The 16,674-nt window shown below is 56.1% G+C and overlaps 1 protein-coding gene across 10 annotated transcripts in view; it reads right to left on the bottom strand.

Annotated features, from left to right (window-relative positions):
* TNS1 (tensin 1) overlaps window positions 1–16,674 on the bottom strand; it is a 231,703-nt gene that overhangs the window by 15,402 nt on the left and 199,627 nt on the right. For 9 of the 10 annotated variants that reach the window (XM_082630691.1, XM_082630694.1, XM_082630696.1 and 6 more), the window contains 3 exons: window positions 16,460–16,552; window positions 6,988–7,186; window positions 2,220–3,286 (listed from right to left, as the gene is read on the bottom strand). In XM_082630691.1, coding sequence (XP_082486817.1) covers window positions 2,220–3,286; window positions 6,988–7,186; window positions 16,460–16,552 — 1,359 coding nt within the window. The remainder of the gene's footprint in view (window positions 1–2,219; window positions 3,287–6,987; window positions 7,187–16,459; window positions 16,553–16,674) is intronic. The other variant, XM_082630693.1, reaches the window with a different exon arrangement.

Here is a 16,674-nt window from a genome sequence, read left to right as displayed (position 1 = left end):
TCTTAAGCCACCAAGTGTGTGGTTCTTTGTTATGGTTGACCTAGGAACCTAACACGGAAATCTAGTCTGCTCAAACATCATCAGAGCATTGCTGGAAGGGGCCTTGAGCTGCTTTCGCATCCTCCCCCTGTCTTCCAACAACCACCGTGGCTCACGGAGCTGCCCTCCTGTTGAAGAGACTGAACAGCATTCTCACCAAGCCAGCGAGAGCCCTACTCCGTCCCATCTCCCCCTTTCTCTAGAAGATTCAGACTAAACCCTTCCCGAAGTTTCCCTCCCACCCTCTAGTCCCTTCCTCCATGGGCTCAATTTCCCAAGTCTATCCTAACAACCTTGAGGATGAGAGCAGAAAAATACATTTCTGTCCACTTTCCCCTAGCTCCGCCTCCCTTCCCATATGGAAAGCCTGGGCTCTGCCTCAGGTAGAGCAAAAAGATTGCTCCTGCCTTCCCTGGGACAAATAGGAGAAGGGTTGGCCTAGAATTAAGAGGCCATCTACTGAGTGTCACAGACCCCACTTCTCTGGCAGACATCCCCACCCCAGACCCTCTGCAGACTAGGGATGCTTTCATAGAGTGCTAGGTTCTGGAGGAGCTCAGAGGACACCTTATCCAACCTATTACTTTACAAGTGAGGAATGTGAGGTTCAGAGAGGGAGAGGCACTTGCCCAAGTCACACAGATGGTCCACAGTAAGGCTTTTGTAAGACCTTCCCAGGTAAGAAGATGCAGCTGCCAGTTTGGTGCCAGCTACACCATATCGTCCTGGCTGGGTATTAGGACATGTGGGTCTCACTCTCCAACCTCTTCCTTCATCTTTTGGCACCATAGTAAACAAAGGGAGGATTGGGGGAGAAGGGTAAAAAAGAATATTCCAAATCTGCACGTTTCCTCTCCTTTCATCCGTGAGAGGCTGGAACAGAGGCGCCTGTGCTCACGGTGCCGTCAAGTTCAGGGCACAGACCAGACATGCGGGCTGGGCTGTGTGTCTGGTGCTTAGTCAATTTCAACTTGTCACTTACACTCTGCTAGGCTTCTGGGATCTGTTTTTGGAGGACAGAGATGGGGTAGGTCAGCTCCTTTTCCTGGCAGCTGTGCACTTAGCAGGGCCTCTGGGCTAGGCAGCTGGGCTGTACAACTGTGCAAGCTACCTCTCTCTGCTCCAAAGCCCCAGGCCCTGGGGCTGCTGGGGCCTAATGAGCTGTCAGAGGTGGCTACAGCCCCCTGTGCCTTCCTGTGTTGACTCCCATGGCTATTTTAAGCAAGGAAGATGGTGGGAAACAGGAAATGTCCCAACTACTAGAAGTTCTGCATCCTCCAAGAACTGGGGCTGGGAACCAGATGTCTCTGGCGAGCAGCAGGAAGCAGGGGTGTGCAGTGTCGTTTGGCAGGCTCAGGGCAGGACCTGGGAGTGATGCTGAGAATCTGGGCAGCTGGGGCCCATCCCAGGCTGCCTGCAGCATTCTAAATCTTCCTTGAATGCCCCAGGGCTCCAGGGCTGCTCAGCACATAGTCAGGTTCCAGATCTGGCTGACAAGCTGCAGATCAGCTGACACCCTGACCTTTTTGTTTAGAAAATGAGCCCTCTAAGTGGAGGCAAAAGATGCCCAGTTCTGACGATGAGAGAAGAATTCAGTGTGCAAAACTGCGTGGGCTTCAGTGAAGCCGGGCTGGTAGAAACTAGACTCCAGTAAAAATGCTTAACCCTCGGCCTTGTGCCATATCGCTCCGGCTGCCAGATCTATTATTAGTGATGTGAGCAAAGTGGGGCTCAAAAGGTGGGAACCGTGCTGTGGGCTGGAAAAATAATGTGCAAATTGGGCAAAATAATACCCACTTTGCCAGGTGGCCATGTGTGAAATGTGCGAAATGGGCAAAATCATACCCACTTTGCCAGGTGGCCATGAGGACTGATGAGATAGTCCTTGGCTCAGAGCCTGGCACAGAGCATGTGCTCAACAAGTGGTGGTGGCTACGATGACAGTGAAGATCATCGTAGCAGCAGTGCCGTCATCGCACCCACCTCCACAGCCCTGCCCCCACTGCTGCCACGACCACAGCTCCGACTGCCATTACACAGGTGAGGAACCTGAGGCCCAGAAGTCAGTGATCCACCCAAGGCTGTCTGCCAAGGAGGTGTCAGGACAGAGACCAGCACAGATATCCTAACTGGTGGGCTTCATCTGTCAGCCGGAGAGGTGACATGGAAGGAGGGCGCACCTGGCATGGAGTACTTGGAGAAGTCGGGCAGAGTGTGGGAGAAGGAGACGGCGCTGCCCCCGCTGGGACTGGACATGCCGCTGGCGACAGGCGAGGAGGACACCTTCCCGTTGACGGTGGCGTAGTTGGGGAGGCTGCCCGCTCGGTCTCCCATGGACATCCTCCGCTTCTCTGGCAAGGCCGGTGTCGGGCTCCCTTGTCGGAAGGCTGCTGAATCTGGCGAGGGGGAGGTGGCGGGGTTGCTCAGGCCGGGGTAGTAGGCAGGGGACACAGGAAAGGAGGGCGTGGAAGGGGCCTGGTAGCCCGAGGCGCTGCTCTGTCGGGACAACGTGGGTCTCCGGTCCTCAGGGGTGGAGTAGCCACCATAGGCCACCTGCTGGTCCAAGCTGGGGCTGCCGGGAACCACAGATCCAGACCCTCCCAAGTGACGGCCCAGGCTGGGGCTTCCGGGGCTGGCTACTGCGTTGCCATGGAGACTGGAGGCCAGGTTGCCTTGGTGGGCCCCAGGGTGCCGGCCCAGGCTGGGGCTCCCTGGAGTGGTGGCCACATTGCCATGGAGGCTTGAAACCTGGTGGGCCCCAGGGTGCCGACCCAGGCTGGGGCTTCCCGGAGTGGTTGCTGCACTGCTCTGGGGGCTGGAGGCCGTGTTACCATGGAAACCAGTTCCGGGTGGACCCATCACCTGGCGGTGGCTCAAACTGGGGCTGCTGGGGGCAGCCATGCCGGGATTCACGGCCCGGCGGACAAAGCCAGGACTAGAGGGAGTGTTGGTGCCCACTGTCCTGTGCCGTGCCTGAGGGCTCCCAGGCACCGTGTGGACACCCGCCACGCTGAACTGAGACCGGGCCTGGCTTTCCGGGGAGCTGAACTGCTGAAGTGAGTAGTCGGGGCTGCTGTAGATGCTGCCCGCAGTCGGGAGAGGAGAAGAGCTCTGGTAGCTTCTCTGAGCCGAAGGGCTGGGCTGGCCCAGGCTGCCGGAGCGGAAGCCAGAATCCAGCAGAGGCTGGGTGGGTGTCCGCGGGCCCTGGTCGCTGCTCTCCCCTGATGGGAAACTCCCCACTGAAGTGCTAGAGAGAGACGGGGCAGGTCAAGATGTCACCAAATGGCATTTAGCGAAGGACAGGCTTTCAGTGAACCCTCAGCCCTCCCTCCAACCACTAATAATGACAATAAAAGCTCCCCTCACACATGCACAGGAAAGTTAAGGCTTTTATACATCACCCTACGAACATCAGAAGACAAAGCTGAGGCTCAGAGAGGTTAAGCAATAGGCTCACACCCACACAGCTCATAAAAGACCAGGACTTCAACTCAGCTGTGTCTAATTCCAAAGCCCATGTATCCTCAAGCACCACCCTGACTGCTCAACCACAAGTCAGAGCGAGATCTCTCCTACAGAAACTGAAGGTGGCTGTCCTGTTGCCCCCTCCAGCATCACAGAAACTGAACACTGGAGAGGGGGTTAAACCACTTGGATCCTGTTCCTACTGGAAGTAGCCTCACCTTGACTCAGTTTCCCCAGGTGAGCTATCAGCATCTTTATTTATTCATTTATTTATGGCTGTGTTGGCTCTTCGTTTCTGTGCGAGGGCTTTCTCTAGTTGTGGCAAGCGGGGGCCACTCCTCATCGCGGTGCGCGGGCCTCTCACTATCGCGGCCTCTCGTTGCGGAGCACGGGCTCCAGACGCGCAGGCTCAGTATTTGTGGCTCACGGGGCTAGTTGCTCCGCGGCATGTGGGATCTTCCCAGACCAGGGCTCGAACCCGTGTCCCCTGCATTAGCAGGCAGATTCTCAACCACTGCGCCACCAGGGAAGCCCCTATCAGCATCTTTAAACACTGAGAGTGTAACTGGGCATCCATTCCTGGGCAGCTCCAAAACAGCAAAGATGAAGAAATCTCACAGGAGATTTCAGCTCATTATAAGAACTGCATTCTAGCCATTGGATCTGGCCACTAATGGAGCAGGCTGCTTTACATGGTAATGAGGCTCCCATCCTTAGCAGCATTTAAGCAGAGACTGACCAACCTCTTGACCCGAACGCTGTGGAGGAAATTTCCTCCATTGGGAGGTTAGATGAGATGAGCTCAGAGGTCGCTTTCAATTCTAAGACTGATAAAATTCAGTTCAGAGGGCACTGTACCTGGGGGAATGGCCACAGTCAAAGGTTCTCCTCTGAAGTTAAGTATTGATACAAGTCCATGGCCTGTGAGTTGGGAAACCCAGATTCTGCTTGTTAAAAGTTTTCCCACGTGTAACATGAGGGAAATAGGTTAGATGACTCTGACTCCTTCCAGACCCAAACTTCTATTCCTCGATGATACGGCAGGAGAGACAAAGGTTGACAGAGACCACGCATAAGCAGCAGCTGCAGGGAGGTAGCGGGCAAATTCTGCACCAGCAGCCCCTGGGGCAGGAGGGTGGGGAAGGTCCTTACATAAGACGATGCTCCAAAGCCTGGAGCCACAGACTGGAAGGAGTCTGGAGGCTGGCCGGCCACACCCTGGGCCAGGTTGGATAAGCTCAGGTCCCCTGGGTGATGTGAGGGGGAGGGCTAGGCAAGAGCCCAGGGCAGGGAGAAGGTCAGGGGCCAGGTCAGGACAAAGTCTACCTCGCATCCCAGAAGGGGCCAGAGTGGAACACCGCTTTGGTACAGAATAACCTGGATTCTGAGGAATGGGGGGATAGGTCAGGCTGCACAGCGGGGGCTGGGGACATGGAAATGGAGCTCTGGATGATTAATCCCAGAGGAGAAGCTAGCTTCCTGAGGACTACTGCAGGAGGAATTTGAAGAGTGAGAAACGGTGAAAACTTCCTAATGTCAGCACTCCCTGAATATCAGCAAGGGTGGCTGGAGAGGTGAGGAAAATCTCCTTTCCTCTAAAGCAGAATGCAGCTTCTGCCCAGAGGCAGACCTTTCCAAAAATGGAGCCATCAGGAGGCTGGGGAGGGGATAAGGTGGACTGGGGGTGTGTGCTTGGCTTGAGGTTTCAAATTCTTAGACTGCAGAAGAAAACTGCCTCTGCTCACCCACGCCCCCCGCCCCAACCCAGGAGGGGTGCATTACCCTGGACCAGTGCAGGTACACAGCAAGCTTGGCACACCCCTCTACATGCAGAAGTGTGAAGAGGTGGCTGGACAGTTACCGGGCCCCGTGGGCTCCCGGGCTGGGAAGGGCAGTGGCCATGGGAAGGGATGGTCAGGGAAGGCTCCCCTCCTGGAGGCGAGTTCCGGCCTCCAGGCAGGCTCTCTGGGGCCCCCTCCCCGCCTGGCACCCTTTGCCCTGCCTAGGCTCCTCTCAGGGTCCCTCTCCTATGTTGTCTTCCCCGTCTCCCCATCATAAAGCCTCACCACCACCACCCCCGTCAAGCAGCTTCTCACTGTACGCCAAACACAGGAGCCTCGCTCTCTGGGAAATTTCAGGCTACCCTTTCTGTCTGACCCCCTCAGAACGCCAGCCAGCCATCCGCCAAGACATCCCTCCTCTAACCCTACAGCGACCCCTCACCAGCAGCTGCGTGCCCGAGGCCGCCACGCCCAACACCTCCACACCCTCCGGCTCTGTCCTTGCCGTGCTGTCCTTCTGGAAGGGCCGTTCCCTCTCCCTTCACCTTTCAACCCCTGCTCATCCTTCTGGCCTCAGCACAAATACTTCCAGCCCCCAGAGACCCTCTCTGCATCCTAAGCCAGAAATAGCGGCCTCTTGCTCTGAGCTCTTGGCTTACACATCTGCTCTGGGCACATCTGACTCTCACCCCGTGACCGGCAGGCACCATAATGCAGGTCTGTGGGGAAGGATAGAGATGTGGGTTCCGGAGCCAGACATCTTCAGTTTGAATCCTATTTTGGCTATTATTTAGCTGTAGGACCTTGAATAAGCTACTTTATGTCTCTCTGCCTCAGTTTCCTCTTCTGAGAAGTGTGAATAATAATAATACCTACCTCATAGGATTGCTGTGAGGTTTAAACAGAAAGCACTTAGCAAAATGCCTGGCACGCAGGAAGCACTCACCACATAGTAATTACTCGTGTTCAATTTTAAACTTGGGGGGAAGGGGACTTCCTTGGCAGTCCAGGGGTTAAGACTCCACACTTCCACTGCATGGGGCACGGGGTCCATCCCTGGTTGGGAGGTTAAGATCCCGCATGCCGCGTGGTGTGGCCAAAAAATAAAAATAAAAAAATTTTTTTTAATTAAAAAATAGGGGCTTCCCTGGTGGCGCAGTGGTTAAGAGTCCGCCTGCCAATGCAGGGGACACGGGTTCGAGCCCTGGTCCGGGAAGACCCCACACATCGCAGAGCAACTAAGCCCTTGCGCCACAACTACTGAGCCTGCGCTCTAGAGCCCGTGAGCCACAACTACCGAAGCCCGCGTGCCTAGGGCCCGTGCTCCACAACAAGAGAAGCCACCAAAATGAGAAGCCCACGCACCGCAACGAAGAGTAGCCCCTGCTCGCCACAACTAGAGAAAGCCTGCGAGTGGCAACGAAGACCCCAACACGGCCAAAAATAAATAAATGAAATAAATAAATTTATTTTTTAAAAACTTTAAAAAATAAATAAATAAACCTGGGGTAAGGACTATGCCTGGTTCACCTTCATACTCTCCCTGGGGAGTTGGCACTCAGGGGATGCTCTCACCATGCACCCTGATAAGCTAGTTCCCAGGAGCAGCAACCTGGATGTGACTTCTGCCTGTCCACGCCCTAGACAGATCCAAGAGGCCTCACCTGTGCTGCCCCAGGCCTAGATCTTCCTGCCCACTTACCTGTCAGCGCTGAGGATGGGGCTGCTGGTGGAAAGGGGGCTGGGGGAGACAAAGGAGCCTCCCAGGGTCCCGTTCCTCAGGGGTGTCTCGCGGCCATAGGCCTGGGCAACCGGGGCGCTAAAGCTCTTGGGCTCAGGATCCTGAGTCCGGGGCCCAGCCACTGCCGTCCGCACCACCGACTCCACATAGCTCCGGGGCTCTGGAAGGGGCAAGGGGACAGGGACTGAGTCTGGATCCACAGGGGTGCAGTGCGGACCCCACCCAACCTCCAGGGAACCCCTGTCCCCAGGGCCTATGGGGACAGCCCCAAAAGGACAGCCAAGCAGACAAAGGGCAATTCTCCAGGGCTTCTGCCTTCCCAGGCCCACCCTCTTCCCAGCATCTTGGAGAAGCTGTGAGAGTCCCCAAGGAACCTTTAACCAGGGCCTCGTTCTGAGAATCTTCCCAGAAATGGACCCCAAAACACAGCCATCACAGAATCCTCCCTCCTAGATCCAGGATGCCCACCCTTCAGTGGTATCCCCTCTAGCTGCTTCTTTTCTACGACCTGCTACCCAGGCCCCCAGGCCCTTCTAGGCTCCCCAGGCACCACTGGAAACTGAGCTCTTCGTGGACCCCAAGCTCCAGCCCAGCCGTGCATCTCGGGACAGTGCCAGGGCTCATGCTGGCTCCTCCCCACACCCAGAATCCAGAAACAGGCTTGCTGGCCTAGCAACAGGCCTGTGCGGGTGAGTTCCGCCCAGCCCCTGCATGCCAAGACACACCCACCCACCTTGCCTGACACACTTAGCATTCCTCCCGAGACTGACATCATTATCCCGCTTGGTGTTCAGAGTGGCCTGAGAGGAAGGCTAGGCGGGGGAGGGGGGAGGAGCCAGTGCCAGAAAAGTCATTTTGCAGATGAGGACGCTGAGGCCTGGAGAGTGAAGTGGCTGGAGGCACAAGCAGGACTCAGGTCTCCCGGGCCACCCCCCCACCCAGTGCTGTGCGCCCCTCCCAACCCCCGATCCCGGCCTCTGAAGCCAGCCGCCAGACTAACTTGTTATCAAACAGGAAGAAGAAGCAGGGCACCCTGGGCTTCTCCAGGGACAGGATCAGGGATAGATGACGCTCCTACCACCTCCAAACCTGGCACCGTCCCTGAGGACGTCCCAGGGGGGACATGATCTGAGCACACACCTACCCTCTGCCCACAATTAGGGCATCCGCTGAAACCAGCCTCAGAAATGGAAGAACTGCAGAGTCTGTGCAGCCCTGGGGGCGGCGGCAGGGGGCAGGCCCCTGGAGCCTCTGCAGCCGGACTGTGCTGGCCACTGAGTCAGAGAATAGCCCCCTTCCCTCAGCCCAAAGAAAACGTTACTTTGGAAGGAGCCCAATCACCAAGGCGTATGGGGCCGTTACAGGCCCTGGTCTCTGAGGTGACTTCCAGGCCTGATATCCTGCATCCAGGCCCAGAGGAGGCCTGGGGACCCAGGGAGAGGATGGTCCTTTAGAACAGGGCCCTTTACGGAGGAGGCCTGCCGTCTGCATACAACTCCAGCCAGAGGCTGCCAGTGTATCTTTTAGTTTCCACACGGAGTTCCCTCCAACCAACAGCAACAGTGAATGGGGCTGGGGCAAGAGGTCTGCAAAGCGACAGGCATGGGGCAGTCTATTCCAGGGACCCGGCCCAGGGTGACACAGGACCAGCCACCTTGGCACCCAGAGATAGAGTCCACGTGGGCAGAGGCCAGCAAGGCGTCCTCAAAAGCCCCCTCATCCAGCCCAGGCCACCCACCCACCCCGCAGAAGCCCGAGGCCACAGCCCCTCCAAAGGCAATGATGCCATGCCGTCCAAGCCTGAGGTCCTGCTGGAGCAGAGACGGGCAGCGCATTTTTTTTGAAAAGCGCCCGACAGTAAATATTTCAGGCTTAGAGGGCCAGATGGTCTCTCTCACAGCTGCTCAGTTCTGCTGCTGTTATCGCGCGAGCAGCCACAGACAATACATAAAGCGATGAGCATGGTTGTGTTACAATAAAACTTTCTTTACAAAAATAGATGATAGGCCAGATTTGGCCATAGATTGCTGGCTCCTGATGTAACCTGTCTGCTCAGCCCAGAGAGGTGGAGCGATTTGCCCCAGAACACACAGCCAATCAGTGGCCACGGCTACCATCTCCTGACTCTCAATGCTGGCTCTGAGTGTCCTAGAGGGGCCATAGCCTCCTGGGACACCCAGAGTTGGCTGCTACCCAGAACTCCAGCCCATCAGCCAGAGAAGAGCCACCTCCACAGGGCTATTAATAATAGTAAAAATAGCAAACAACTGTATGAGGAGAGTAGAATTTGGAGAATGTAAGTGTCTTGCCCAGGCCACACGTAGACTGTGGCAGAATTGGCCTAGGAACCCAGGCAGTCTGGCCCAGGTCCTGCTCTTGGGCCCTGCACACACCGCCAGGTGAAAATCGGGAAGCCGAGAATTTCAGTGTCTTTAGCCTTGGGGGGCTGGCTCCATGCTCTGGGGTAACTCTGACAGAAGAGACCTCAGACAGGACCCCTCACGCCCACAGAAATGGCAATTGAGACCCAAGGCCAGAGCCCATCTTCCCTGCCCATCCCTCACCTCCCGGGGTCACTCTCTGAAAACTCCTCCTGGCCACCTCCAGGCTGTCGGCTTCACGCTGGTGCCCGCAGCGCTTAGCACCCTTCTCTCCCAACCAGAGATGGCAAGGGGATCCATCTGCTCCCTGGCAGCCCCAGGCTCCTTGCTGATCTGTATTTTCAGTGCCTGGCACACAGTAAGTCCTCAATAAGTTTTTGTCCCACAAACTAGTAGATGTGTGACCTTTACCCTCCACCCCACCCACACAGAGGTGCACAATAACTAAGACCTAAAAGGCGCACATTCGTTTTTCTCCTTCTCTTGAATTCTTGCTGACCCCAAAAGTACAAACTAAAATGCACACGGTGAGCCCTGAAGTTGGTGATCTTTTCCACCTGCCATGTCCTCCTGATCCACTCCCCAACCTGCTCTGTGTCCCTGCAGGCCAGCTTTTACTGACCGCATCCCCCAGACCCCGGGCCTCAGGGCTCCACATGGTTTTGACCTTAGGCCGCTGGCTAGTAGGAGAGACTAGGAGGGGATGGGGGGGTGGTGAGGAGAGAAGGTCAAAGTGCCAGGGCTGCATTTTCCACCCAAGATCCCAGCTCCAGTCAGGGGCCCTCTCCTCCAGCTCCCTCCTGGTTCCTCCAGGCCTGGCGTGCGGATAGCTCCGACCTCCTGCTAGGAGGGCCACCCGGTGGCGGGGTGCTTCACCATCCCTCTTTGGTTTGCCCAGACCTTCTAAATAGTCCATTGTCTCCTCAGTTGCCCCATTGGAATGAGCCATCTGTTTCCTGCCAAGACCTGAAGTGGGTAAGCAACTCATATTATATTCCCAACTCACATAAGCACCCCATCCTGTAAAAAAGTACACGTACTGCTTTTACCAGCAGTAGAACTGAGGTAAGGCCGCCCACACCACCTGGTGCCAGAGTCAGGACGGAGCCAAGCCTGGGACCACAGATGCTGACTCCCATCTGCTCTGTTTGCCATCACTCAAGCTTGCATCCCCACTAACTCCTTCTGGCCCAGACATAGTGACAGGAGCCTGAGTGGAGTTTGCACAGAACATCCATGGGACTGTATGTTAGAAAGTTTGGAGATATTAGAAAACCTGAGATCCTATAGGATGGACACATTCATAAGGCATCAGGCTCGTGAGCCCCGTCCCCACTCCCATCAGATCCTAAGTTACAGAGGAGCTCTCAGAGGACTCAGCATCTGAGCTTGGAGGACAGGGCTGCTTGCCCAGGGAGAAGCACCAGCAGCCATTCCCACCACGAAGGCTGGAAACAGCCCTATGAGTTTAGGTGGCCAACGAGCCTGGGCGCTTTGCTCTGAGGCTCGCAGCCTGTGGATTTCAGGCCCAGCCCGCCTGGCTCTGCCCTCACCTTACTCTCTACCTCCATCCTCTTCCTTCGTTGGCTGACCTTCCAGGCCCAAATCAGGGGTAGAGATTCACTCAACCTCTGCTCCTCATGAACCCAGAGCAGGAGGGATCTTTGGGAAGATATTTGATTTTCTAAGTCCATCTCCAGAACGGTTCAAAACCAACCTTTTGGGCCAAAACCCAAGTTTTCAGACTCAGATTTCCATATTGAAAATACCTCCCTTTTCCTGTCTGTCCCCATCCTCCCTCTCTCCTCCCTATCTCAGTACAACATACAACCTGTAGGCTCCCCCTTCTTTCACTTACTGGAGGGGTGACCTGGAGCAGGCTGCTGAACATTTCTGGGACTCAGTTTCCTCATGTGTAAAATGGGAATGAGAATACTCACCTGCCCAGCTAGGATCGAGTGACAAGAGAAGGAAAGTCCCTTCTAATTCCTTCCACTAGTTGCAACGCCGGTTTATAAGCAGCCCCACCGTTGCCCACCTGTACCCGAGCCGTGCCTGTGCCTGCCTCCCTCTACCCTCTCTCCTGCTGCTTTCATCCTCTCTGCCGATCCCAAGCAGCTGCACCCAGAGGCAACGGGAACTGGGAAGGGCAGGAGAGGAGGGGCCGGGGAGGGTGCTTCGTGTAGAACATTCCAGGAGCCCAAACCCATTCCAAGTGGCTGTTGGAGGCTGAGAGCAGCTGGACATGAGGCTGAGTGACTTAGCCCCACCAGGCTGGGGGCACTGTCAGCTCTTCACCCACACCCTGAAGTGCATTTCCTGCCTGCCAAAAAAGGTTCTTTGCCTGGAGAGAAAGGGCCGGCCCGCTCCAAGTGAAATGAAGACATGCGGATGGGGGGGAGGGAGGAAGTAAAACCCCCGAGGCCCCATCCAGGAGCTCAAAAGTTAGAATTCCAAACTCAGATTGGGCCACACAGCCCTCCTCTGAGCTCCCATCACACCCTGTTCCTCCCCCAGCTCAGCACGTCTACCTTATGCAGAGATATCTGTCTTTACCAGGCCAGCTCACTCATCTTTAAGCCCTCAGTACCTGGCACAGGACCTGGCACAGAGTAGGTGCTTGGTAAATCTGTGTTGCACAGCACTGCCCAAAAATACCCAGATGCCACAGTACACCCATCACCGAGGATCTCAGAGCAGGAAGGACCCCCGAGGGGCCATTTCTAGTCCACTGTCTTCCTTTGTGCTACATTCATCCCATCTAATCATCTGAACAGACAGAACCTAAGCTGAATGTTCCCTGTTCCCGTTCCTCCAGGAAAGAAGGTTCAGCAATTTCTTTCCCTGTTTCCCCACTGGGAAGATATCCTTGATATCTCGAGGATATCATGCCTTTACTGTTACAGGCTTTCTTCCTCTCCTTCCTTCATGGAGAAGGGTACCCAGTAAAGACACTGTTTATGTTTAGAGGTTGTGCCCCGTGCGATCACATGGAAAGGGGCAGCCTCCACGGGCTGATCCAGCGTAGGCTCTCAGCCGTGCCCCCAATTGACTGTCTGGGCCTGGACAAGTCATTTAACATCCATACATGTCATCTCCTCATCAGCAAACTGGGGTTCCTGCCACCTTCCTCACAGTGCTTCTGTGATTATTAAACAAGATGATGTGACCCACACAGTCCCGCCCCTGCCTGCTGACCCTCACTCTGTACCACACGCCCCGCCCTTGCTCCAGCCTCCAGATCTCCCTTGCTCTCACTTCACTGACTTTGCAGTTCATGGAAAAAAACATGCTGTTCCTCCCACCCCAGGGCCTTTGCACATGCCCTTTACCTCTACATGGAATGCTCTTCTCCCATCCCAGTGTCACTGAGTTAATGTCACTCATCCTCCCATCTTGCTTCTTCTTTTATGAGCCAGGGTCTCATAAAACTGTATCCCTTCGCTCTGGAACACTTATCTCAATACTTAATTCTCAGTGATAGTTTAATTCTGGCGCCGGTTCATGAATTTCCTCCACGAGATTAGGAATCATGGTATGCTTATCATTATATCCCCAGAGTGCCTGGCACATAGGAGGCACACAAAATATTTGTTGAATCAATGAACCAACCAATGACAGAATGAATGAATGTAAAGCATTTAGCACGGCACATTGAACGGAACAGACTCCCCTAAAGTCTTTTTTCCCCCTAGCTAAATAAGTCTGTCTGTCTCTGATTATTTTTCCTCACAAGCATCTTTTTCTGAATTTCCCATCAAAGTATCAGCAGGGAAATCAAGCAGTGCTTCAGAGGGTCAGCAAAGTCTGACCCGGGAGGTGATGCATGAGTCAGGAAAAACGGAATGTCCCCTGCCTCCACCCACCTCCCTCCCCAGGGAGGGGATTGACAACAATTCCGATCCCCATGCTAGAATCCCACGGCATGGCGCCTGGAGGCAGGAGGAGGGCTTTGAAACAGCCCCTTGATTAGGAGACTGGAGACCAGTAAGTCCAGTCTCGGCCCTGCTTCCTCTTAACTGTGAGCTTGGGAAAATGCCCCACCCTCACCCCACAACACAGACCTCAGCTCCACATCTGTGAAGACGATGGGTGTGGTAGAGTCGAGCCCTAAGAACCTTCCCCTGCAAACTCTGTGGCTCCAGGACAGATGGAAGAGGGTCAGAGGGCTTGGGGCCCTGTAGGCCTAGATTCTCTCATAAGGTGCAAGGGTCAGGTGTCACTTCCGATCTGTTGAAGTGTCACCCCAAAGTGGGGAACACACAGCCAGGGCCTGTCACCCTCAGACCTTCCCACTGGAGAGCGTGTGGGTCCCACCAGTCTGTGGAGATCAGCAACCACGAAGGGACCCAAGAGCTCCTGTGTGGGTGTGCACCTGGAACACAGCACACGAACACCGGCTCCGGGCCCCAGCTGATTCTAGACTCCTGTTGGGAACCGGCAGTCAGCCACCAGCCTGGGGGAGGTCCTCTCCCCGGGTATGAGGTTGACTGGGGGTGAGGCCCCACTGTGGCTCTCCCCATTCTGGGATCTGTTGTTGGGGGGGCTGCCTTGTTCTGCACCCCCCAGGCAGCCTGGCATTGTTGCCAGAATTCTGGCTGGCTAGGAGTGAGCAAAGCTTTATGGGAAACTCCAACCATCTTTTCTGGGTGATGGCAGATTCAGAGGGGCACAGCCCATGCCCAGTTGGGGGATAGAAAATCAAGGTAATGAGTGCAAAGGGAAGTGGGAAGTGGGCTTAAGAAACCAGATGGAGGAATTCCCTGGCGATCCAGTGGTTAGGACTCTGCGCTCTCACTGCTGAGGGCTGAGGTTCAGTCCCTGGTTGGAGAACTAAGATCCCACAAGCCGTGGCGCAGTCAAAAAAAGAGGAAGAAAGAAAGAAACCGGACAGAGTGTTTAAAGAAACCAGGCCACACAGCTCCAGGGCCAAGGTGAGAAGTCAGAACATCTAACATATCCAAGCTGGAAGGTGCTCGGTAGCGCCCACCTCGTCCAAGCAAGCCCGGTAGAGACGGGGACATGGATGCCCAGGCCACCCAGGCCGCACAGGCCGGCATTCCCCTCATTCCACCTGCTGCTCTGAGGCATCATTTGAGTTATGTTCCTAATAAATTAAAGGCCTTCAACCAGCTTACATCCCCTCTCTGCTTCTCTGTGTACGATGCGAGTTCATCGAAATCAGGGGTTAAGCCAGGACACAGATGTGCTAACTCCTTGAACCTGTCACAATTATGTGCATGGATATCCAGAGGCATCTGTATAGGGGTGAGTCCATAGCTTTTCCAAAATCCCCAAAGTCATCCAAGATCCCAGAAAGACAGACGTCCTACCGTCTGTGTTGATACGAAACCAGGCAAGGGCTTCAAGAAGGCAACTTGTGGCTCCAAGACAGTGGCTCTGAACCAGGAGTGGTTATCCGCCATGTTTGAGCCATTCTGATTGTCGCGACTGGGCGCCTGCTACTGGCGTGTAGCAGGTAGAGGCCAGGGATGCCGCTCAACATCCTACAATGCACATGGCAGCCCCACAACTAAGAACTGTCCAGCCCTAAGCGTCGGTAGTGCCGAGGCTGAGAAACCGTGCTCTGAGCTATAAATGTGGGGCTCACCCGGGAAATGCGATAAGGAGACCCGCCCTCCGAAGGGGCTTGCTGCACCCCAGGCAGGCGGGCGGAAGCACCGCCGGGGGAGGGGTGTTTTGTCGGCAAGGTGGTACTGCACTAGCGCCTGGACACTGTCCGTGCCTGGACCCGCGCTCTGCGGCCGTGAGCGCCTCAGTCAGCATCCGCAGTGACAGCTCAGCACAGGGGTGGGGACCAGGGAGCGGGCTCTGTGCTCAGTCACATGAGACCTGATCAGAGAAGAGAGCTGGCCCCCCAGGTCAGGCAGAGCAAACGGAGTGAAAAGCCATTCCCAGACCCGGAGAGCGGGAAGCAGCAGCGCGGCGATGCCGCACTTACCTTCAGAAAGTTCTGTCACCACCTTCCCCTCATCCTCCTCTGAGGGAAGATGGGAAGAGAGGTGAGGAGGAAGGAGAGGCAGGTGATGAAGAGGAGAGGAAGAGCAAAGAGGAGAGAAAGAGAGAGAGAGAGGTGGATTAACAGGGGTTATTTCTTGAGAGAGAGACTTTGCTGAGAAAAGGGAGGTGGGAAAGCAGGGGTGAGACGGGGGCAGAGACGGACTCTCCAGAAGAGCCGCAGGGTGAGGGGTGCGGTCCACCCAGACAGGGCCCCGGGGCTCCAGGGTGGCGAGGCACTCAGGGCGCACCGCTGAGAGAGGGCTTTGCTCTTGGGAACAGCAGGCCTGGTGTCCTTGTCACAGCTCCCGCGCCTCAAGCAGGAGTGTGCTGGCCTGGTGACAGGCAGCCCCCCACCCAGTGACCTGGTGTCCCTGGCCACGCAGACACATCCTGAGAGGGAGGCTGTGCCCTGCTGTGTCTGCGTGGGTCACACCTGCACGCCACTGCCCGCCTACCTGGCTGGATCAATCAGTCTTCTGGTGACTAAGGAAAAGAAGCAAAGCTGTCCCCAGAGTCCCAGCCCAGCTCCCAAACCAGAGTCTAGGGAGCAAGTTTCTGGGCTCAGCCTGTTGGAAACGGCCACTGAGGTCCCAGGGCCCCCACCTGCCCCTTCTCCGCAGGGAGGAGAGAAGCCGGGAAGTGTGACGAGGTGTGCCCGGGGGTGTGTGCGTGTGCACGCGCGCCTGGACGCTGGGGCGTGGAAGCCAGGCTTCCGGCAGAGACGTAACTGACTCCAGGGAAACAGGGCAGGCCTCCAAACCCCCACGTCAGAGGATGCTGGGAGCGGCACTGACCCCACCAGGCAATGGCAGGAAGGCTACAGAGGGATCCGGCCCCCTCAAACCCCACACAGAGAGCCCCACCAAGGCCTGATCTCAGCATGGACACACAGGTAGGCTGCCACCTTGTTTCCAGAAGGGTCCTGAGAACCCACCACCTCTGGGCCCTGCCCAGGACCACAGGGGTCCTCCAACCCCCCACTGCTCCCTCCAGCCTCCCCGACCACCTCCCTTCCCACTGGAACCACTCACCGCCGGTGGGGTGCAGCAGGATGCTGGCTGGGTTATGGGGCTTCAGGCCCAGAGCAGACAGAGGTGTCTTGGCCAGACCTGGAGGGGAGCGCACTGCGCCGAGAAGAAGAGGCGAGACCCCAGGAGTGAGCGCAGGTGATGGGCTGGGGAGAGGACCCCTCCTGAGTCTGGGCGTGTCGGGGAGGGTGGGCAGCAGAAGGCTGAGCAGACGAACC

This window comes from Mesoplodon mirus, assembly GCF_964341445.2.
Source record: "Mesoplodon mirus genome assembly, chromosome: 8".
NCBI lineage: Eukaryota > Metazoa > Chordata > Mammalia > Artiodactyla > Ziphiidae > Mesoplodon > Mesoplodon mirus.
This window is presented reverse-complemented; position numbering and strand designations above follow the sequence as displayed.